Source organism: Podarcis erhardii, assembly GCF_964252035.2.
Source record: "Podarcis erhardii genome assembly, chromosome: 17".
NCBI classification, from domain to species: Eukaryota; Metazoa; Chordata; class Lepidosauria; order Squamata; family Lacertidae; genus Podarcis; species Podarcis erhardii.
In genome coordinates this window covers 28,089,583-28,113,028 of record NC_138515.1, presented here as the reverse complement: position 1 = coordinate 28,113,028, position 23,446 = coordinate 28,089,583, and the positions used below count along the sequence as shown (strand labels likewise).

The window sequence follows — 23,446 nt, the reverse complement described above, 5'->3', positions numbered from 1 at the left end:
CAGGGGGGGACACGTGGTTGGGGGCTGTGAATTGGCTTTTGCACTTGGGGTGAAGCATTCGTAGCAGCAGAATGTACGGATGTGGGGAACAAAGGGAAGCCCAGCAGGTTTTATCTGAGCCATCACACAATCTGCAGGGGAGCATTTTCACCCCTTTCTAACATGCCTAAATCCCATTGGGGGGAAAAAAGCCTTTCCCCTCAACCCACCCCACTCTAAGCAACAGATTGGAGTTGTACATGGTGTAGTATTTTGAAGAGAATGGACACCTAGCAGAAAACATGCTCCATAGAAGCTTCTTCCTATGCGTCCATTTCTTCCGGTGACACCACAAGAGGGTCTGCTATCACCTCATCCTCTGACTGGGCTTTTGTCTTATGAACAACACAGTCACACATTTCCAGAGTCCTGTGCACTGGGACTGAAGTTAACTTTGTCTCTCTCCTCTTTGGTCTGCTATAGGATATAGAAAGTGAGCTTTCTGCCAGGCTTGTGCAAAAGGGAAGCAGCAGCAGCAGATTCTTTCAGAGCGCCCCCAGGGAGGGAGTTTCTTGTTTGACGGCCTCGACACTCAAGTGGTCAAGGGCAGCAGCCTGGATACCACATCTGAAACAACAAAACAGCTACGGATCTGGCCTACTTCCGGTTGCCTCCTCTCTGGAATACAGAGGAGGCTGCTTTTTAGCTGATGTGGTAGAACAACAACGCCCCACAGTGTACTAGATTTCTGCACGAAAGTCCCACTGAAAGAAAAAACAACCGGTGGAATTGAAGTATAAAATTTTCTTCCGAGTTGCGACAAGGAAAGTAAACGGTTCGGGAAATGAAATCAGGAATAGGATATTTAAGGGGGGGGAGGGAGAAGTAGGCCGATGTTTATCAACTCGCAGAAATAAATGACTTAATTGCAAGTATTACTGAAAGCCTTTGTGCAGTTGAAATTGATCAGGAGCAGGTTCCGGACTGATGAAAAGAAGCACTCCTGAACACAATGCTGGAGCCATGAATGAGTGACGGGTGAAACTGAGTCCCCATGTTTAGGGAGCGGATATATTGAGGGCAAAGAAGGGCTGGTCTGAATCCTTATGACCCACTTCAGAGCATCCCAGTGTTTTTATTTTGATGATGGATTTTGTGGCTTTATATTTTGATTCTATTCTGTAAACCACCTGAGACCTGCAGGTATAGGGCGGTATATAAAATCAATAAATAAATCATCATCTGTGGATGTTCCCACCACTACATGAAGCAGCAGCAATGGAAAAATATGTAATCTGCAAGCTCCTTTTAAAAGTATGCAACATATTTTTTTTAGAATTTTGAAGACACAAGAAAGAGCTGAGTAACAGCAGGGCTTTAGTGTGTTTTTTTTTTTTTTAAAAAAAGGGGGGGATCAGCTTCAGCATCCAGCCTAACAATGACTTCTAGAGAACTTGCTTACCAGCTGTGACATTTTGTTCGTTCCAATAAAATTTCAAAATCCAACTGGATTTTGAAATTTTCAACTACTGAATTTTCTTCTACCAAACAGCCTCGAACCCGGTAGAGCATGAGACTCTTAATCTGAGGGTTGTGGATTCGGGCCCCACATTGAGCCAGGTTCCTGCACTGCCGTGGATTGAACGATTCTGTGCCCTAGGAGTTTTCACTGCAGGATATTCCTTCTCAGCACAGCTTCTACCAACACTACCATGTGGTCAGATATAGAAGAAAGTTCCTTGCTATTTTATCCAATTGAACCAACACATCCACACTGTCCTTCTGCCCCACATAATAAAATAGTGCCTCAATATTTGAAGTTGCAACATGCAAACCTCAGAGACAAATCTGGGGCTCTCCAGATGCTGGATTCCCACTGGCCCCAGCCAGCATGCCTAATGGTCAGGGGTGATGGGAGCCACAAAGTCCCCCCCCCCTTTTACCCTACCTGATGCATGCCAGTGGATGCACCGTGTTTGTGAATAAAGCTTTGTCCATGTTTTGGGGGTGGGAGAAGCATTCACCGTTAGGCTAGACACCCCAACGAAAGAAAGGTTAGGAGAAAAACCACCCTAAGAGTATAGAGGCTAAACCCATCAAACTTAAAAAAACACATCTTGCTTGAGAAAGGCCCTGATTTGTGAAATTTTCTTCCACATGTCAGTAGTGGAAAGGACCAGGCTTAAAGTTGCTGGAGATCTTGGCGCAAGTCTCCCCTCTCTGGACAGAAGGTAACTAAACGGTACAGCACAATACTCTGTCCATCTGTACCAAGTGTGGAAATGTTGGCCTTTGGACATTGCTGACCCACAATTTCCAAAATCCCTTCCCGATGCAGCAACATCTGTACCAAGGTTCTCTGAATCTGCTCTTCCCTGCTCCTCTTGTAAAGGGGTGGTTCCATATTTGTCTGCACCTCACAGAAGGTAAACATCAAGAAATCTGAGAGCCAAAGAATCAACGTGAAGTTGCCTTTTTATTGTCAGGCATCTTACTCTACCTGCCCTTCCAAGAAGTGGTCTTCTTCTCCATCTCTACTGGAGGCCTACTCTGATGCACACAGGTATTGCTCAATTTTGCTGCTGCTTACGTGTAGCAGATCACAATATAGCTGATTAGAATGTTTCGCTTCTAGACCAACTGCTTTTTTGAAAAACCATTAGGAATATTTTAAAGGGCACAGATTTCAGGTTTGGGGAGACCCTAGATGCTGGGGAAACCAATATTGGATTGGGCTGTGCAGTACCCAAGGAGAAGAGGCTACATAAGCTAGCTGAGCCTTCACCAAGTTGGCACTCTCCAGGTGTTGCTGAACTACAACTCCCATCATCCCCAACTTGGCCACATTGGCTGGGGATAATGGGGAGTGCAGTCGCAACATCTGGAGGGACCAGGTTTGCCAAGGCCGGTAGCTTATTCCCCTCTAGAACCACAGAGAGCGGTCCATATAAACAGGACACCCAAAATCCAAACCAGGGGTTAATGCATGCAGGAAGGGCACTGCTTAGGCAAGTAACCGAAAGTGCCGACCATGAGGAAACTCCACACTGAATATGGCGGGTGGGGTGTCCCGATTCCAGCTCCACACCAACATTTCCTTAACAAGTGGGTTTGTTACTCTTGACCAAAACAGAAGGCATTTTCGATCCGATTATTTTTACACAGAGGTGCTTCGGTGGAATCCAAGAACGGCTTTGTGAGGTAATAGCCACCCCTTTCTCCTACTTCAAAACCACCCTGGGCCTCTTAATAAATAATAGTAATAAGAAATAATAATAGCAGCAACCAAAAACCAGGCACTTTGAGAAGCTGTGGCCTCAAACCCCATGCTGTAGGCCTCCTATACGCATCAGGAACCAGCTGGGAAAATACACCAAGAGGAACATTGGCAACACAGTGAAATCCCTCCTCCTGTCTCAGGGCGTGCGTCTCCCTCACTCTTCCCCACACACCAGAACGTGACGATTTCACAATTTCAAATGTTTTTATATATTATATATATATACTTTAAAAAATGAGGTAAGTCATCTTGCCACAAAAAGACATGCTGCAGTCGCCTCCCTCTCCCCACCCGAATATTCCAGCTGCGAGGATAGCTATTATTGCTCTGTCTCTGGGTGGACTCTGATTGGCTGCTGGGTAGGCAGAGTACGTTATTGCCATTATCGGTGGCCAATGGGGCTGCCTGGCTTTCTGTCCTTGGGTCACCCCCAGGCGCAACCCACAGAGGCCGCCTCTAGCAAGTGGGAGAGGTGGTGATGGGGCTGTGCAGGTACGGGAGGCTGCCGGCAGTGGAGTGCACAGCCACAGAGACCGGGAAACTGAAGACGAACTGGGAGGTGGGCGTGGAGGAGCTCTTCCCCCTTTCCCTCAGCGTCCCCGATGGGCTGGCGGCCTCGGCGGCGCACGACGTAGCCAGAACCTGGGACTCAAACTGGAGGAGCTGTCCCATGAAGCTGAAGTTGGGAGAGATGATACTCCGGCGCTGCTTGACAAACTCAAAGGCTTCCTCGAGCTTCACCCGCTTCTTCATGATCAGGTAGGCCAGGCAGATGGTCGCCGATCGGGAAATGCCAGCCTGGCAGTGCACTAGGACGCGGCCGTGACAGGCCTTCACGGAGTCTGGGGGGAGCAGAGCAGAAGGTTCAGAACACAGAGGAAGCAATCTCAACAGGCAAGAATCCTTCGACACCCAGGACTGTGCAAGGTTATGTAAGTTTTTAACATATTACAGTGGTACCTCGGGTTACATACGCTTCAGGTTACAGACTCTGCTAACCCAGAAATAGTACCTCAGGTTAAGAACTTTGCTTCAGGATGAGAAAAGAAATTGTGCTCCGGCAGCGTAGCAGCAGCGGGAGGCCCCATTAGCTAAAGTGTGCTCCAGGTTAAGAACAGTTTCAGGTTAAGTACGGACCTCCGGAGTGGTACCTATAATCTTGATAGCTGCCGTTTACCTTCCCGCCGGAGTGGTACCTATTTATCTACTTGCACTTTGACGTGCTTTCGAACTGCTAGGTTGGCAGGAGCAGGGACCGAGCAACGGGAGCTCAACCCGTTGTGGGGATTCGAACCGCCGACCTTCTAATCGGCAAGTCCTAGGCTCTGTGGTTTAACCCACAGCGCCACCCGCGTCCCTTCATAGTCCCTCAAGTGGACCACAAAATGTGGCTTGAGGCCTGCTCAGATTTTCCTCTAGTTTACTCTAGTAGCTAGAGACCTGAACATTTGCTCCACCGTTTGGAGCTGGACCCACAAGCTTCAGTTTTGAAGCCTGTGTTCCACTATCTCTGCCTCACCCACCCAACTTGCCAAGATGAACGTACCTATGTATTCAATCGCTTCCATGAACCAGGAGCTGATGTCGGTTTTGTGGTTGTCTTCCACCGGGATGCATTTGTATTGAAAATGTCCTTCAAAGTGGTTTGGGCAGTCCGAGGAAACATTCAACAAGGCGGTGATCCTCAAGGCGTCCAGCATGTCTCTCCGGGCGGCGTGATGAGCGCTGCCAAGGAAGAGGAACGGAAGGATTTCCACGGGGCCACCCTGCTCTCCGGAAGGGGAAGCGAGAAAGGAGAAAAGAGAGGGATCACGATGACTGAGAGAGGGAGAAGAGGAGTCCCAACAGGAAAAGGAACCGGCAGAGATGTGTGATGCTCACAGGATTCATGAGCTCCACAAAACACATCTGGCGAATGCCAGTGACATTGCTGGACTCACAACAGGGACAAATAAGCAACTGTCCCCATTCACAATTCTCTAGTGATTCTCAATCATCGTCAGAGATTCACAATAGCTTTACGTTTGAAGCTTTCTGATCTTAAAGCTGTGGGACCCCAGCTTTTCCCCTCAAACCTGTGGAGGGCATGGTGTGAAATGGAATTGGCTATACCATGTGGTGTTATATATTCTGTAGGCTTACGGTGACTGAGCAAAAACACAAAACAAAAAGGGTGCAGCAGGAATATCACTCTGAATTGCATTTCGTGATGCAATTTAGCTTGCTGAGTAATGGTGAGCACACAATTTCTAATCAGGTCTTGGGCATCTGTTTCTCTTGAGAGCATTATGCCGCTATCCCAAACAAGACTCTGTATCACTTGCCGACAGCACGCCTGCAGCAAGGTTAACTGGCTATAGAGTCACTTAATAATAGTTTGCCAAGATGTCCATTCTGGAACTTCGCTCTTCATTGAAAATCTGAACTCTCCTAATAAAACCTAGCCCTTTTGATTCATGCAACTACAGTTGTGGGTTCTTTGTTCATTTCCACAAAATTTTAGTCCTGGAAGGCCTGGGAGATTCTACTCCAAAGATCTCCAGATGTTGTGAACTGCATTTTCCATCATCTGTCCTTGACGACTGGGGATGCTGGCTGGAGATGATGGGAGGTGTAACTCACAATATCTGGAGGATGTTGGCTAGACTATCCCTGATCTACTCCTAAGCAAAGGCCACCAAGTTCAAATCCCCACACAATTCGCTCTTCATTTACGACTGTGTGTCAGCCAGCATGACAGTAACACCCACACAAGAAATAACAATCGCTATTGAGTGTCTCCCACATTAGTCACCCTCGGGAGCTAGAAATTAATCAACATGACTAACTTAGGCTCCCTAATTATAGGAGGTCTACGCCAAGTATAACTTGGTTGGTTGGATGCAACCTTATGGCTCCATAGTCTGCTAGACTAGAAGTCACTGCATCCAAACAGTGTACCAAAACATCTTCATTGTTCAGCAGACAACAACAGGTGTACACCTTCTCCCAGCAAGGAAGATCTATATAGAGAAGCAGGTTCCTGGACATTCTCCTTGTTGGATTGAAAGACACATGGCCAGGTGCACATCTGCATTACTTTGACACCACCACATAAGAGTGGCATCTTTTTACAAAGTAAGAATGGGGAGAACTAGTCCGGCCACACACAACGTATAGTCAGGTTTTGCTCACTGGTTTTTCAATGGCATCCAACTGGCCACTGGGAGAACCAGGGGCTGGACTGCATGGGCCTGATTCATGTTCTTATACTATCCAAATTAGGCCAGGCCATTTCCCCACTTCTAAAATATTCCGATGGAGAACGTATTTCTCCAGGGCTCGGAGATCCTGTTTGAAGTGCAAAAACAGACCTCTGTTGTTTTAAGGACAGACAGGTTGTCTTTGATTCTTACGGATAATACACCAACCCAGGAGACTGAATTCATATTGACAATTCAGACAGAACGAGGGTTTAAACGGCAACAAGCTCCGGAAGGCCAACCTGATCGTGTTGCGGTGTCCCACAGGAGCTGCAGCTGTGCTCAAGGTACTCTGCAGTCGCCACAACGGACGCAGCAGTCGGAGATTTTGTCTTTGCACAGAATTCCGGATATTCCGAATGAAATCTCTCATAGCCGCCTGAAAGATAAGCAACATCACAGTGTTAAGAGTGTTGGACCTGAGAGATCAGCGTTCAAACCCCCAACTGGTCGTGAAGCTCACTGGGCGACCTTGCGCCAATCGCAGCCTCTTAAGCTAACGCGCCTGGCTAATTTCTAACACTGAATCCAACGCTGCATTTTCAAATACTGTCCAAGCTCTATTTACTACGGATGACTTCATAGTTTCCTACCAACCAGGCTGCTTATCGCTGAGGTCTCCAATGCTATCCATCTTTTAACAAAAAGTGCTGTTTTCTCCACATCCACAGGTAACCTGCTGAGAGGCCCACAAATCCAGCTGCCAGGTGGCCAACAGCTCCTCTCTCCCCTCTAGGGACTGATCCTGCTGCATTCAAAGGGCTTGGCTGCAGAGGCAAAGCAACCTGCTTTGGTACCTGGAGCAGCACTCGTCCCAGGGGGCAAGATGCGCATCCCAGGGGACGTGGTGTGCTGCCCAGGGGGGTTCACGGTGAACGGAGCATGCCCCGGGGGTGCCCCCGATCAGGGGTGGCCATTTTGTCCCTCCCCCTTTTGGAATGGCACCTGGAGTGGCCCGCCCCCCGCCCTGCCCCCTTGGAACGCCCCTGCTTGGCCCAACATGTGGCGTTTTACTGCAAACGGGAAGTTAACTTGGGGCGGGAGGAATTTGTGTGCTGGGTGTCTTCTCCAGCACATGCAGAGAGCACAGAAAGACCTTGCTTTGGATTTGAAGAAGAGAAAAAAGCAGTGATAGCCCCTTGTGTCACTTGTGCTTATCCCCAAATGAACTGACTATAGAATGATCTGATCCACTGGGTCTTCTGCTTTGTTCATTGGTTGAACTTTATGAGTTACAGCGGTACCTCGGGTTAAGAACTTAATTCGTTCTGGAGGTCTGTTCTTAACCTGAAGCACCACTTTAGCTAATGGGGCCTCCTGCTGCCAGTGTGCCGCCGGAGCACGATTTCTGTTCTTAGCCTGAAGCAAAGTTCTTAACCTGATATAATATTTCTGGGTTAGCAGAGTCTGTAAGCTGAAGCGTATGTAACCCGAGGTACTACTGTACTTCTGTTGAAATTTACAATTTGATACTGTGTTTATTGAGTATGCTTTACGTGACCATAGGTTTGTTGGTTGTTGCTTTGTCCCCAAAGCCCTGCATGAATTTGGCCTCAATTCTATGGTGCATGCAAGATCTTAATAGAACATATTAATCTGTTCAGCAGTCATTGGCACTCATAATAGCTCTGGTAAGGACCACATCACAGTGATCTTTAGCTTGGACAACGACATAGTCTAAAAGCTCCAGTTACAGATAGGTAGCCGTGTTGGTCTGCCATAGTCAAAACAAAACAAATTCCTTCCAGTAGCACCTTAAAGACCAACTAAGTCAGTTCTTGGTATGAGCTTTCGTGTGCACTCTGTGTATCTGAAGAAGTGTGCATGCACACGAAAGCTCATACCAAGAACTGACTTAGTTGGTCTTTAAGGTGCTACTGGAAGGAATTTGTTTTGTATAGTCTAAAAGGTGGCAGTGGTTTGACCGGGGGTGCTTCCATTATATTTTATTTTTTGTCTAAAGAGTGTGTTGGTAATACAGTGGTACCTCGGGTTACAGACGCTTCAGGTTACAGACTCCGCTAACCCAGAAATAGTACCTAGGGTTAAGAACTTTACCTCAGGATGAGAACAGAAATTGCATGGCAGTAGCGGGAGGCCCCATTAGCTAAAGTGGTGCTTCAAGTTAAGAACAGTTTCAGGTGAAGAACGGACCTCCGGAACGAATTAAGTTCTTAACCAGAGATACCACTGTAACAAGGTTGTGCGCTGCATGTACAGTGGTAACTCAGGTTACATACGCTTCAGGTTACATATGCTTCAGGTTACAGACTCTGCTAACCCAGAAATAGTGCTTCAGGCTAAGAATTTTGCTTCAGGATGAGAACAGAACAAGTCATGCTCTGGCAGCGCGGCGGCAGCAGGAGGCCCCATTAGCTAAAGTGGTGCTTCAGGTTAAGAACAGACCTCCGGAACAAATTAAGTACTTAACCTGAGGTACCACTCTATAGTCAAGAGTAAAATTCCATTCTGGTTGCTGTTGCTAATTCCTTCTTTCCCAATCGGCTACGTGTGATTGCCAAAGAAGAAGAAGCATGCAAGAGAACTTGGGAAGAGGGAGGCCATTGTCTCACTCACCCATTTTCAGAGTTCTCTGCAGCTGCCAGGGGACTTGAGGAAGGCGATGGGGCTCAGTGACAAGCACAAAGGCTGGCTGGCTAGCATGCCAACTCGCAATCTGTCAATCCAAACCTTTTTAGCACACTCACAAACCTAGCCCTGGGGCAAAAATGCTCACATTCCTTGATTAGTATCACCCCTAGATATTTTTGGAGCAGGGGCAGAAGTCCCACTTCGATCACAGTGCAAGACAGTCACGATATGTGACTTCATAAGCTCATCAGCCCAGTATCACAAGAGCTGCGTAGTGCTGAGAAATCTCTCTATTCTTGCCATTTCAAACAGGTACAAACACTGCACTTATCAGGGTCCTATCTGGCTGGTATTCTGCATTCAGCTGACTCACAAACCACACAAGGCCCTTTCAAGTATCTACACTTTTTCCTTCAGGGACTTCCCTTTTGCTCGTTCATTTCTATATGTTCTGAAGTTTTATTTATTTTTAATAGGCATTTAAAATTTTCATTCTGTAAACTGCTTTAAGCTTCGTTGTTGAAAAGCGGTATACGAATATTGCACGCACGCGCACACACACACACGTTCCCTATCCAAATTTGGGGGTTCCCAAATCATTGTTTGAATTCTCCCCTCTTTTAAAAACGTTGAGGTCCCATTCAAAAGATGTCCTGGTCTCCCTTGCTCCAACACACCTCCCACTATTGGTGTGGAGAGTTGGGGAACTGGATTCAACCAACACACTCCAAAGAATCCTGCAAATTCCATTCAACACTTCCACCTTTCTTGCAGCCCTTGACCCTCAATACAGTGGTACCTTGGGTTAAGTACTTAATTTGTTCCGGAGGTCCGTTCTTAACCTGAAGCACCACTTTAGCTAATGGGGCCTCCTGCTGCCGCTGCACTGCCGGAGCACGATTTCTGTTCTCATCCTGAAGCAAAGTTCTTAACCTGAAGCACTATTTCTGGGTTAGCGGGGTCTGTAACCTGAAGCATATGTAACCTGAAGCGTATGTAACCTGAAGTACCACTGTACTTCTACCATAGAAATGTCTTCTTACAGTCTGTCTCCACTCTTCACGCATTCCTCTTTTACCAAGCCCTCAACATCCTTCATTCCCACAAAGATCAGAAACTTTGTTCTGGGAAAACCGCTCACCTTCCCAAGGGGCCGGAGTTGCAGGCTGGCCACAAGCCCTCCCCATGTACAGCGGGGTGTGTGGCGATGCTGCCCACATCACGCCCCATGGCCGACCAATCGGGTAGACCATGGGGCGTGGCTTACCGGATTTAAACCACCACAAGGCTCCTGCATTGGCTCTCCCACCCTCCCACCCTATTTTCATGAATTCGCCATCTTGGCCTTGGACTACGGTTGGTTGCTGGTTGAGGGGGCCCAGTAGGAATTTTCCCACTTGGCAAATTGGCACCAGCCATGTGGTTTTTGCCTGCCTTGTAGCGATCGTCACAACTTTATAAGGTTTGGCAGTTAAAGGTAAAGGGAGCCCTGACCATTAGGTCCAGTTGTGGCTGACTCTGGGTTTGCAGCGCTCATCTCGCTTTATTGGCCGAGGGAGCCGGCGTACAGCTTCTGGGTCATGTGGCCAGCATGACTGAGCCGCTTCTGGTGAACCAGAGAAGCGCACGGAAACACCGTTTACCTTCCCGCCAGAGCGGTACCTATTTATCTACTTGTACTTGATGTGCTTTCAAACTGCTAGGTTGGCAGGAGCAGGGACCGAGCAACGGGACCTCACCCCGTCACGGGGATTCGAACCACCAACCTTCTGATCGGCAAGTCCTAGGCTCTGTCGTTTAACCCACAGTGCCACCCGTGTCAGGCGGTTAGGCATTGGTAAACCTGTTTGATGGGAGGGGAGGTTGTGGCCTTCATCTGCCCCTCCTCTTTAAGGGTATTCCCTTAAAGGGATTCAGGGGTGCGGATCCTGTCTGAAGCCCGGGTATGGGCTAGGGCCATGGCACGACCCCATCAGGGACCCTGGGGGAGCTCGCAGTTGACGTACATCAACAGGGCTCCCCCTACTGATGGTTGACCCTTCAGAGACTACCTGCATGATGGGCAGGAGTCAGATATAGCCGATTCAGTCCCAATGCCTAAGCCAATACCACTCACATCTGTAACCAATAAAGTTGTGGCCTTATTTATCCCATTAACCCAAAATATTGGTGTCTCCATGTTTCATTATCAAAGACATGGGGTGGTGTTCGGGGTCTCGCCATGCAAAACCTAACCATCAATTTCTTGCTTGACATTCTGCATTCAAATGAGCACGGTCAGTACTTGGGTTACACGAACCTTTCTGTGTAGAGAACAGCAATCCGATGGTCTCATGACTCTCATGAACACATGATTCTCCAAAGGTAGTGTTATCCTAAACCACATACCAACAAAGTGAGGTTTGACAGCAGCCAAAAGACTGATATCGATTCATTGGAGATAATACTATGACCTCCTTTGATCAATGGATAGAAGATACGATAACTCTCTCAACATACAAACAAGATTGCTTTTAGATGCAGATTGTGTATGGATAAATATAATGATATTTGGAATGCATTTATAAAAATTAGAATGACTTGTTAATAATTTTACATTCCTTGGAATAGTCCTACTACAAATATACCCATTTATTGTATTGTTATCAGCTGCAACAAAGGGTTTCCCCCCTTCGTTTTATTTCTCCACTGAATTTTTAAATTAAATACAAATTTGGGCGCGGAGAGGGATGATTCTCCAAGGGTGATCTAACTAGGTACCAAACATACAAAGGATTGCATGACTGGAAACAGACGTACTTTGTGTGACTGTTGAACTGGCCAACCAACTAACAAACAAAATGCATCAGCCTGAGTAAGGAAGATTTATTCAGTAAGATGTTCAAGATGTTCAAGAGACTCTAAAGGTAAAGGGATCCCTGACCATTAGGTCCAGTCATGACCGACTCTGGGGTTGTGGCGCTCACCTCACTTTACTGGCCGAGGGAGCCGGCGTACAGCTTTCAAATCATGTGGCCAGCATGACTAAGCCACTTCTGGCAAACCAGAGCAACGCACGGAAACACTGTTTACCTTCCCGCCGGAGCGGTACCTATTTATCTATTTATGTACTTGCACTTTGATGTGCTTTCGAACTGCTAGGTTGGCAGGAGCAGGGACCGAGCAATGGGAACTCACCCCGTCACAGGGATTCGAACCGCCGACCTTCTGATCGGCAAGTCCTAGGCTCAGTGGTTTAACCCACAGCGCCACCCGCGTCCCTTAACAAGAGACACTATTTGCTCCATTTACTACTGTCCAATTTAATAAAAAAAGCCCTTTAACTTGGGCAGATATAAACAGGGTTGTGTGTACTGTTGCATACTTAAAGATCAAATTCTGTACCCAGGCAAGCTAAATCAATTTCAGTGTGCTGAATAAATTATGTGAACTGTGGAAATTTGAACATTACTGTATTTCCAGTGCTGTTAGTCCCAGCCCACAAGATGCAAAGTTTCTGAAGAAACCACTCAAACTCTTATTCATGCACCTCTCTAGTTTCCAAGATTTAAAACTGGGTGGCAACCATATATTTTTTTAAAAAATAATCTCAGTTGATTCTTGGTTTATTCTTAGCTTCAAAATGTACGACAGCATTTAAGATTGGGACCTGTCACTAGAGCATCATTGCCAAACTACAGATAATGATAGCTGAACAAGCTAAAATACATTCCTTGTGATGTGTATCAAATTGTTTAAGACTCATTTAATTATCTGCTTCGGTTGAGAGAACACTCAGTTTAAACTTTATACTGCTGTGAAGCATGAATAGTGCGGAGGCAGGCCTCTGTGTGCTGCTGTTAATATAAATTACTCTGAAATATTTGGGGATTTTCAAACCACTCTGCACTTGATCTATCCAAGATCTGGCCTTATCAACACCCAAAACGTTTTAATTGCACTTGCGTACGATTGTTGCAATCACAAGCTTTTCCATTACTTTTCACCCATTCATGGTGGTGTCACAATTTTCCAGCAATCGCTGGCACATGGTGCACTCTGTAAGACTTTGTTTCCTACTGAGTCAAAGGAAAGACAGGAATTCCATGGAGCTTCAGAGCAACAGCCCCTCAGCTGATTCACGGGTAAAGTGACAAATCCATCGCCCTAAGACACCAAAACGTAAACAGCGATCTGGATGATCACCCGAGATTTGCACACAAGTCACTTGGCTGATCAAATATTGTCTGTTGATTATTTCTTGACGGTCAAATATCTAAAGGAGCCATCACGTTTGAAAAATTAATCTGCGGCCTCCTCCGCACAAATGCCTTTCAAAGCTGACTTTTGTTTGCCTCTATATAATACAACTTATTTCTATTTTTACCTCTTTCCCTACTTTTGTAACTCTAGTTTGACCGCAATTTTTAAGGATAAAAGCAAAAGGCGAACTGAATAAGCAAATCATTCACAGAAACAGCCCCTAACACCGCTAAAAATTGTGATAATTCATTGTATTTGTTGGAATATGGTTTATTGTTTTGCCGTAACAGGCAAGTTTGTTTTTGCACTTAAATATATACGATATCTTTATTGTCATTGTCCCATGCAGAACAATGAAACTGAAAAACTACATAAAACATTCAAAACCCCCTAAAAACTCTGAAACCTGTTCAGTTTCTGTTAATTGATTCTCATGAAAACTTGCAGATTCTGGCTTCACACAATTAACTCAAGGCAGTGTCAATTTGCTCTTGGCAGAAAGCCAAGGTCTGCTTGACCTAGAAACTACTCACTCCGATTGGTTAACGACCAGCACTCAACTCTGTTATCTAGGAATGCTAGTACGTTTGGGGCGTGGTGTGTTAGGAGTGCTGTGTAAGGTTGAGAGAGAGAGAAAGAAAGGATTTATTTTACTTTGTTTTGTATGCAGAAACTCTGCTGGTTTTATTTTTCCTTTTAATAAATCCTGTAAATAGTTATTCTGAGTCTAGCTGACTAGTCATTTCCACCTCAACTAGCTTCTTCGCTGTGCAGGAAAACTCTGCTACGTTTGGGCTAAAGCCATTAGAGCTATGCCTGACACTTCAAAGTTCCAAGAGGTTATGGGTATTGTGCTGCCAGCCTGAGTTGTGGTGGTGTCAGCATCAACGGTGTTGGTTCCAGTAGTTCCGGAAGTTTTTGTTCCTGTTGGTGCAGCAGATGGACACTGGTTGCTTCCTGACTGTTGTGAGCTGGTGACGCAGTGGACACAAGGACAACAGCTGCAGCGTGTGAGTGCTGGGTTGCTGTGGTTCCTGTTCTCTCTCTCGGTGGTCGTGAGTAGCTGGTTCCGGGTTCCAGGGACATCGCTCTCAAGATGGCCTCTCAACCAGTTCAGATGGCTTTTGAGCGTCTGAATGACTCCAATTACTTGCTGTGGTCGGAACGCATGCAGGCAGTGCTGCAGAGGGATCGTCTCTGGCAAGTGGTGAGTAAGTTTCCTGCGAAGCCTGATGATGAAGACCTCGATAAAGACCAAAGAGCAAGGGCCACAATTGTTTTGGGGCTGGAAGATTCCCAGTTGCCGTATGTGAGGGGAATCAAGACAGCTAGAGGTGTGTGGCTAGCACTTAAAGAACTCCATGTCCGTGAGACAGCGGTTTCCAAGCTGTTCATTCGCAAGGCATTGTACAAGGCAATGTTACAGCCTGGGGTTACAATGCAAGAACACCTACACAGTTTACAGTTAAAGTTTGCTGCTCTACAGGAAAGAGACTGTGCGTTAGACCAGCAGGAGAAGGTGGCTATTATTTTGAGTTCTCTCCCAGAAAGCTGGGATAATTTAGTTTTGTCTCTAGAAGGCATACAGGAGCATGATTTATCAGTCAGTTACGTTACTGGGCGTTTGATTGAAGAATGGCAGAAGAGGCAAGAAAGGTTGTTTGCTGCAGAGGCTTCTACAGGCGGGCGGTTTGAAAGGAGTTCTCATGCCGTGCCAGAGTTGAAGCAAGAGCAGCGTACCGGTGAGGAGACAGCGTTTGCTGTTAGGCGTTGTTTCCGATGTGGGTCTTCAGCGCATCTAAAACGACAATGTCCAGAGTTGGTCAAGTCTCAGTGGCCGGTGCAAGAGCAGGGACGAGATCAGCAGCAGCAGCAGCAGCAGCAGCAGCGTAAAAAGAAATTCTTCAAACGAAAACAGTCGGCTCAGCTGGTGACCGCCGAGGTCAAGATTGCTGATGAGAAACAAACTGTCTGGGTGGTCGATTCGGGCGCGTCTCGGCACATCGTAAATTCAGATGAATTGTTTGTTTCCAAGAACTCAGCACAGCGCAGCCAGGTAGCCCTAGCAGACGGAAGTACTTCCGAAGTGATTTCGGGGGGTGCAGTTTTTGTTCCTTGTTTTCGTGAATGCCTGCAAAATGTACTTTGTGTGCCTTCATTAAGGAGCAATCTGATGTCTGTAGATTGTTTGCTAAAAGCTGGGTTTAAAGTGTATTTTGAAGGAGACAGTTGCATTATTAAGAAGGCTGGTGAGATTTTAGGCACTGCTAAGTCAGAGGGAGGCTTGTTTTGGCTTAAAGCAGGATCTCAAGTTGCAGCAGTAGTCAGTAAATCTCAGCCTGCAGTGAATAACAAAGCTATACATGACAACTGTGTGCACTTATTGCATAGGAAATTGGGGCATGCTGGCTGGAAAAGTGTACTAAAAATGTCTGAATTGGCTGATGGGGGTAATTTAAAGAGTTGTAATAAGTACCTTGATTGTAATGTCTGTAAAAAGGTTAAAACCCACAGAGTCTCTTACCCCAGAAGTGACAGAGTTAGTGAGTCACCGCTACAGCTGGTTCACATGGACGTAATTGGTCCATTTGCTGTAAGCAGGGGTGGATCGCGTTTTTCATTAACAATTGTGGATGACGCCACGCGTTACTCTTGGGTTTTCCCCATGAAGAATAAGGGTGACGTGTTCACTAAGTTTAAAGGCTGGGTGGCATCTGTGGAAAGATTTCTGTCCATTAAACTCAGAAGGATTCAGACGGACAGAGGCGGCGAATTTATGTCAAATGCTTTTAGAGATTGGTTACAAAAGCGTGGCATTGGGCATAGAAAAACGAATGCTTTTTCCCCAGAGGAGAATGGCGTTGCAGAGCGAAAACACAGATCTTTACAAAATATGATGTTTGCCATGCTTGATGATGCTGATTTGCCCATGTCTTATTGGGGGGAGAGCATGCTCACCGCGTGTTATCTCCAAAATAGGCTCTTTCATCAAACAATAGGTACAACCCCGTACTTTAAATTGTTTCAGAAAAAACCCAAAATTGACCATTTGCATGTGTTTGGATCAAAAGCCTGGGTACTAATTCCAAAACAAATGAGAAAGAAGGGAGATCCTAAGACCAAACAGTTAGTGTTTGTGGGTTACCAGGAGCTGGGAAAAGGTTTCCGCTTTGCTGAAGGGACAAATGGCATTGTGATCTCCAGGAATGCCAGTTTTTGTGAACATAGTGGCTGGGAGAGATTACATGCCAATACTGAGGTTTGGTTTGAACCTTCCCAGGAGCTTCATGACTCTGAAGGTAAACATAGAGAATCAGAGTCTGAGGGGGAGGAAAGTTCAGATAAGAGCTCTCAAGAAAGTGGAATTAGCCAGAGACCAGTTGCTACGCAACAAAAGAGAGGTCGTAGTTCTGAGGAGGAAAGTGGGTCAGAAGAAAAATTTTCTCCCAGAAGATCTAAAAGACAAAACAAAGGAGTGCCTCCGGTGCGTTTTTCTCCAGATACTGCAAACGTGTTTAGTGTAATTGCAGAGCCCAAGAGTTTTGTCTGATTTATGTAGATGATGTATTGTATGCTTGTAAAACAGATGAACAAACTAAAAGGTTTGCCAAGCAATTGTCCAGCAAGTTCAAAATGAAGGACTTAGGCCCGGTTAGAACATATCTAGGGTTGGAAGTGTGCTGGGCCCAAGATGGCAGCTGCCTAATTAGTCAGCAGAACAAAGTTAAACAACTACTGACTACATACAGGATGCAGGATTGCAAAGGGGCAGTGGTGCCTATGGATCCAGGTTTCATAAAAACACTTCATATAGATGAGAGTCCTGAATTTGAACATCCTGATATATATCATTCTGCAATTGGAAGTTTATTGTATCTAGCACAATGGTCCAGACCTGATATTAGCTATGCAGTAGGCATATTGAGTAGATTGGTCTCAAAACCCACACTAAATGCCTGGAAAGGGGTAAAACAAGTTCTGAGATACCTCAAACAGACAATTGGCTATATGTTACAATTAAATTCTTCAGAGGATGAAATGTTGAGTTGCTTCTGTGACAGTGACTGGGGAAATTTGCCAGATAGAAAATCCGTCACAGGACTAGTCATAATGGTCGGTGGAGCTTTAATCAGCTGGCGGTCACGCAAGCAAGACGTTGTAAGTGTGTCATCAACAGAATCCGAGTACGCCGCATTGAGTGAATTGTGCAACGAGGTGATTTATTTCAAGCATTTGTTAGCAGATTTAAATGTAAATTGTGGAGAACCAATACAAGTTTACATTGATAATCAGGCTTGTATAACCTTAAGTAAAACAGAGGGTTTCAAATCACGTTCCAAACATATCTCTGTAAAATACCAAAATGTACGTTGCTGTGTACAGGACAATATAATCACATGTACTTATGTACCAAGTGAAGAAAATGTAGCAGATGTATTAACTAAACCATTGGCAAAGATAAAGAACAAGCAAATGTGCAAGGGTTTAGGTTTGCTGGAAAAACAATCTCCTACATAGGTGTTATTTGATGTTAATTGTCCAGCAGAATCTGTGAGGGGGTGTTCAGTTTCTGTTAATTGATTCTCATGAAAACTTGCAGATTCTGGCTTCACACAATTAACTCAAGGCAGTGTCAATTTGCTCTTGGCAGAAAGCCAAGGTCTGCTTGACCTAGAAACTACTCACTCCGATTGGTTAACGACCAGCACTCAACTCTGTTATCTAGGAATGCTAGTACGTTTGGGGCGTGGTGTGTTAGGAGTGCTGTGTAAGGTTGAGAGAGAGAGAAAGAAAGGATTTATTTTACTTTGTTTTGTATGCAGAAACTCTGCTGGTTTTATTTTTCCTTTTAATAAATCCTGTAAATAGTTATTCTGAGTCTAGCTGACTAGTCATTTCCACCTCAACTAGCTTCTTCGCTGTGCAGGAAAACTCTGCTACGTTTGGGCTAAAGCCATTAGAGCTATGCCTGACACTTCAAAGTTCCAAGAAAACCCCATTTTAAAGTACACTATACTATAGAGACACCTTATGCTGTGTTTAGAACCAGAATTGCATTTGCATAGAAACTGTTTCTCAGGCTGCTAGTACTGGCCTTTATATCCCTATACCTTTTTCCAGAAGGCAGAAGCTGAAAGAGATAATTTCCAGGGTCCGTACTATCCTGCATAGGCTATCTCTGCCGCTTTCTTATGGCACCTGATAGCATAGATTTGATCTAAGGTGGGAAGGGTGCACCCAATTATTCTCCCTGCAGTCTTTACAACCCTGGACAAACCAATCTTTACAAACCAATTGGGGTTGCCAATGGGGAATCTGTGAACATGACGGCAGCTTTAAAGTCTCCCACCAGCAAAGTCTCAGAGCCCCCCCTCCCCACTTGGTGATAGGTGGTTATCTCTTTCTCTTCTGAAAAGTACACAGAGCTGAAAGAGGAAGTCAGAAGAGTGGTGTTCTTTCCCACTTCCTCTCTCTGTTCTTCCTACTTTTCAAGACTCAGATTAAGCTACAAGATCTGACATTTACCAAGATCGCTTGGAATTGCAAAGAGAGAAAAGTTATGTGTGTGAGCATGAGTTTTCCGGGAGAGGAGGGGAGGTGATAACAGAGGGAAGGAGAGTGTGGGCCCACAGCACTCACTCAAAATCCAAATGTGTCCTTGAGCCCAATTGAAATTGCAAAGGATCTTTTGTTATTTTGTTTGACCCAATCTTTAGGAGCAGTCAATTACCCAATCTAGGACCACCACTAGCCCCCAGTATACACCGAGGCAGTCCCCAACACAGCAATTAAAACAATTGGAGAAAATCTAGGTTTGTTTGGTTTTAGAACGTGCTGAAGCAGGAAGCCCACTGTTCATTTTTAAATGCTAAAATATAAAACAGGAAAGCAGCTTGCCTCTTCAGCAGTAAAAGTTGATGCAGTGAAAGCCCCGAAAGAAACCAATAATCTGGATATATGGCATCATAGTTTTATATCGGAATCTTCTTTTTCATGTATTTTTATTCATTTTCGAATTATTATGGAACCACAGAGACAGGTAAACAAGAGCAAAAGTTCAATAACGTCTCCAACTAAAAGCACTGCATACCAAACCTTAACATATTAAATAGCAACACTCAATCGAAAACCATGACAACCGTATTTCTCTAGATGTCACGTGACGAGACACATGTAAATCTAAAACGAAACTATATGAAATAAAATCCCACCATACTGAATAGAAATTATGTGGATCTCCCTGTCCCACAGACCTGTAACTTATGTGCTATGTTTTCTGCAACAACTAAATTCCAGAAATATTTAGACCAGGCATAGGCAAACTCCGGCCCTCCAGATGTTTTGAGACTACAATTCCCATCATCGCTGACTACTGGTCCTGTTAGCTAGGGATGATGGGAATTGTAGTTCCAAAACATCTGGATGGCCGGAGTTTGCCTATGCCTAATTTAGACCATAAGGATGTAGTCAGAATTTTTTCAAGCATCATGGGGTAGGCAGAAAGGAAGAAGATACTGTATTTTTTGCTCTATAAGACTCACTTTTCCCCTCCTAAAAAGTAAGGGGAAATTTGTGTGCGTCTTATGGAGCGAATGCAGGCTGCGCAGCTATCACAGAAGCCAGAACAGCAAGAGGGATTTCTGTTTTCACTGCGCAGCGATCCCTCTTGCTGTTCTGGCTTCTGAGATTCAGAATATTTTTTTTCTTGTTTTCCTCCTCCAAAAACTAGGTGCATCTTGTGGTCTGGTGCGTCTTATAGAGCGAAAAATACGGTATGTACTGCTTGTTCTTCGCAGACTGCCAGAGCAGCAACGTTCAGCACAACCTTTGCAAACCACTGGCTTAAGATCACAACCAAGTATTTCTTTATTTTTGAGCCAACCTCACTCTCAAAAGTGTCTTGAAACACAGAGAGAGACCATAGCTCATACCTTTCCAGGAAATACCTGGGCCCAAGGCCTGGTCAAAAGGCAACAATATTCGGCTGAATGGACCACACTGTATCTGACAGAACAGATCAGAGACAGGCACCAGGAGGCCAAATCACCAGCCCTCCAGCATAGCTCCTGCCTGCAAATCCATCTTAGTCCCCAAACCATGCTGCATGTGAGTAAGCAGCAGAGGTCCCCAAGGCACAGGCAACTGGGAGGGAGCAGCTGAGATGCCCCAAGGGGAGAAGATGAACTGGTCCCTCTGCCTCTGCTGTAGGAAGAGGAGGCAACAGACTCATCAGCCATAGACAACCTAGGCTATCTATGGATGCTTCTCAGCCCTTGAGGAATTCAAAACATGGCCTTCATTAAAAGGTTAGGCCCTGACCAGGGTTATAAACGCAGCTTCACACGTTTGCAAAATAAGAAAAAATCCTCCACTAGCTTGCAATGCTTCCTCTACATCGTTCTCAGGAGCTGGTGCGATTTTTCTACAGAAACTGATGCAAATATCCTTCCAGGGCACATGAATACATATACCCAGGCATGGCATCAAGGCTGTGTGTTGCTTTGTTCCTTTTTTTTATCCTTGAGGATGCATTCCTAAGTCCCGAAGGGAGAGGCCGTTCCCGGGACAATAAAGCAGGATCTTTCCATCCACCCAGAGCTTTTGCAGTTCAAAAGGTCACCAGCAGCCTTCACACACACACACACACACACACACAGCCCAGATGACAGGTCAGATGGGCAGGAAACAATCTCCGGATACAATTCTGTCTACTATTTCCAAAGACCACACCAGGAGGGACCGTGAAGGAGACTCCCGCTACCCGGAATCCCTGGCTGGGACGGATGTGAAGGAGGTTGCAAGAGGGTGATAAAAACTCCCTCTTTTTTCTGAGTATTGCATAATATTTAAGAAGCACATCTGAGGGAGGGAGGAATGGGTGCGAAACCTCACGGTGATGGAGCCTGCGCCACTAATGCATGGCACACGTAGAGTGCACAAAAGACAGAATCAAGGCTGTCTCTTGCCGAAAGAAATCTCTTCCTACTAGGTGGAGCTGCCTGCATGGGGAAGGGATCGCCCGCGCAGTTTGGCGGCGAGGGAAGGGAGTAGGCGAGGGTTGGGAGCCAATCTGAGCCCGACTTCCAATAACTTAATGAAAGAGTGTTGTTCCCGGGGTTCAAACCAGGTCGGGAAGCTCCCACTCTTAGGGCTTGAAATGGGAGTCGCAAGCGGTGGGAGACACACATTGCCCTAAGAGGCACTCCCGTCTGAACGCTACACGACCGGGCAACACGGAAGTGCGCAGGCACGATTCACAGAATCGTAGCGTTGGAAGGGACCCCGAGGGTCATCTAGTCCGACCCCCTGCAATGCAGGAATCCTGCTCACAGCCACCCCGGGTAGTCTCGAACCACCAACCTTCTGGTTAACAGCCATGACCCATCCTTGTGCACCCTCGGCTGGGTCCGCGCAACTCCTTCTCCCCGGAGGTCTTGGGTCACCCCCCACTCACCTTTCTTTTTTTTTCAATTTTTTTTATTGGTTTTCACAACATTATAAACAAAGAAACACATAAGACAAACATAAATCATAGCCTTATTAAAAAAGTACACTTATTAACATTGTTAAGTGACTTCCTCGCTTCCCCTTGGCTGGATTTTAACGGTTTTCCAAATCACAGTTCTTATAAAATTTAACTTAAACATTAGCATCCTTAGATCTTCCCATTATGAAATTAAACCTATTAATTCACCACTTAACAAAAATAAAATCCTGAGCCAATTAGGGAAGGTGCCCGCTCACCTTTCAGCAGGCAGATGTCGGCGTGCTGCGCGTCCCGGCGCAGCGCCCGCACCACCAGCGCCACGGTGCTGTCCTCCCGCAGCGCGTCCGCCCGCCCGCTGCGCTCGTCGTACACCACCACGGCCGAGTAGAGCCCCGAGCGGAGGCGGGCGCGCGCCTCGTCGTCGGCCGGCAGGATCTGCTCCAGGCTGACGGAGCCCTTGGCCCTGCGCCGGACGATGGTGTTGCAGCGCACGTTGAGCGCGCCGCGGATGTGGCCCGCGCTGTGCGCCAGGAAAGGCCTGCAGTCCAAGAGGAGGCACTTGCCGCCCTGGCCGGAGCCCCCGCCGTGCAGGAGGCGCTGCAGCCCCACGCACTCCATCTCGCGCAGCTCCGCCATGGCCGCCGCCGCCGCCGCGCAACCTCCCTCCCTCCCTCTCCCTCCTGCTGCTGCTGCGGGACACGGGCCTTAGCGCGCTCCTCTTGCGCGCAGCCCTAGCGCGGCCGCGGGGAAGGAAGCGCAGCTGCTGCTGCTGCTGCTGCTGCTGCTGCTGCCGCTGGTGGCGACGGCGGTGCTGGCCGCGCGCCCTCCGGAGCGCGTGGGAGGGTCGCTTTTACTACCTCGCCCCGCCCTCCCGGCTCGGCTTTCCCTCTCCCCGCCGCCGGGCCCCATTCTTGCCTCCGCTCGCCTTGAATGGAACGCGCGACGTCACAATGGGAGGAATCGAACGCGGCCCCGGCGCTTGTGCGCGCGTTCCATTCATAATAATAATAAAGGAGGAGGAGGAGGGGCGTTCTACTGGCGGCGGCCCCAGGCTTTGTGAATGGGAAGCCGAGCGCGGAGGGGCGGCGGCGCTAGGGAACCACCCAAGCAACTCCAGGGGCCGCTTCCTGGCTTTCTCTGTCATCCTGGCGCGATCCGAGAAGCACTTGGTTCGTTTGTTTGCTGCTGCGTCAAGTTTCTTAGGAAAGCAGCGCCGGGTCGCGGCCTCAGCTGCGCGCACATCCTGGCGCCGGGTTTGGGGTTATTTCTGGCTTTCTAATGGGCGCGCGCACTTGGCGGGGCTGCTTCTCCGGTAGAAATGAGAGGCCCGAATTGGTACATCGTCACCCTTTTTAAACAGGAAAAAGCCGCTTCCAGTGAAGTGGGAAGCGGGTGGGGCGGGGAGGACTTGGCCCTTTCATCTGTCGAGTAACTTCCGCCCTGGCATCAGTCATGTGTCGCCAATCTTTACTTTTCGATGCACGTTTCTAAAATTCTCAGCATTCCTGTGTTAGATACTACAGTCCAAACGCCACTTATCTGGGATTAAAAGCAACTGAATTCCATGGGGCATGGTTAGGATACTAGCTCGACTTTTTTCAGTCTATTCTAGACGTATTAAAT

General features: G+C 46.8%; 1 protein-coding gene across 1 annotated transcript; it reads right to left on the bottom strand.

The window, feature by feature from the left end:
• Positions 1-2,436: 2,436 nt before the first annotated feature.
• Positions 2,437-22,737, bottom strand: DUSP4 (dual specificity phosphatase 4). The gene is made up of 4 exons (XM_081845432.1): positions 22,081-22,737; positions 6,744-6,880; positions 4,806-5,025; positions 2,437-4,101 (listed from the first exon to the last, which is right to left on the bottom strand). The coding sequence occupies exons 1-4, from the start codon at positions 22,457-22,459 to the stop codon at positions 3,716-3,718; spliced, it is 1,122 nt and encodes a 373-aa protein (XP_081701558.1). The 5' UTR covers positions 22,460-22,737; the 3' UTR covers positions 2,437-3,715.
• Positions 22,738-23,446: the final 709 nt, after the last annotated feature.

Coding starts and splice junctions, on each gene's coding strand:
- DUSP4 (XM_081845432.1), bottom strand. CDS start 22,459: ATGGCGGAGCTGCGCGAGATGGAGTGCGTGGGGCTGCAGCGCCTCCTG. Junction 6,881..22,080: donor CGACATCTGCCTGCTGAAAG/GTGAGCGGGCAC, acceptor CTTATCTTTCAG/GCGGCTATGAGAGATTTCAT. Junction 4,102..4,805: donor GGAAGCGATTGAATACATAG/GTACGTTCATCT, acceptor TGCTCCCCCCAG/ACTCCGTGAAGGCCTGTCAC.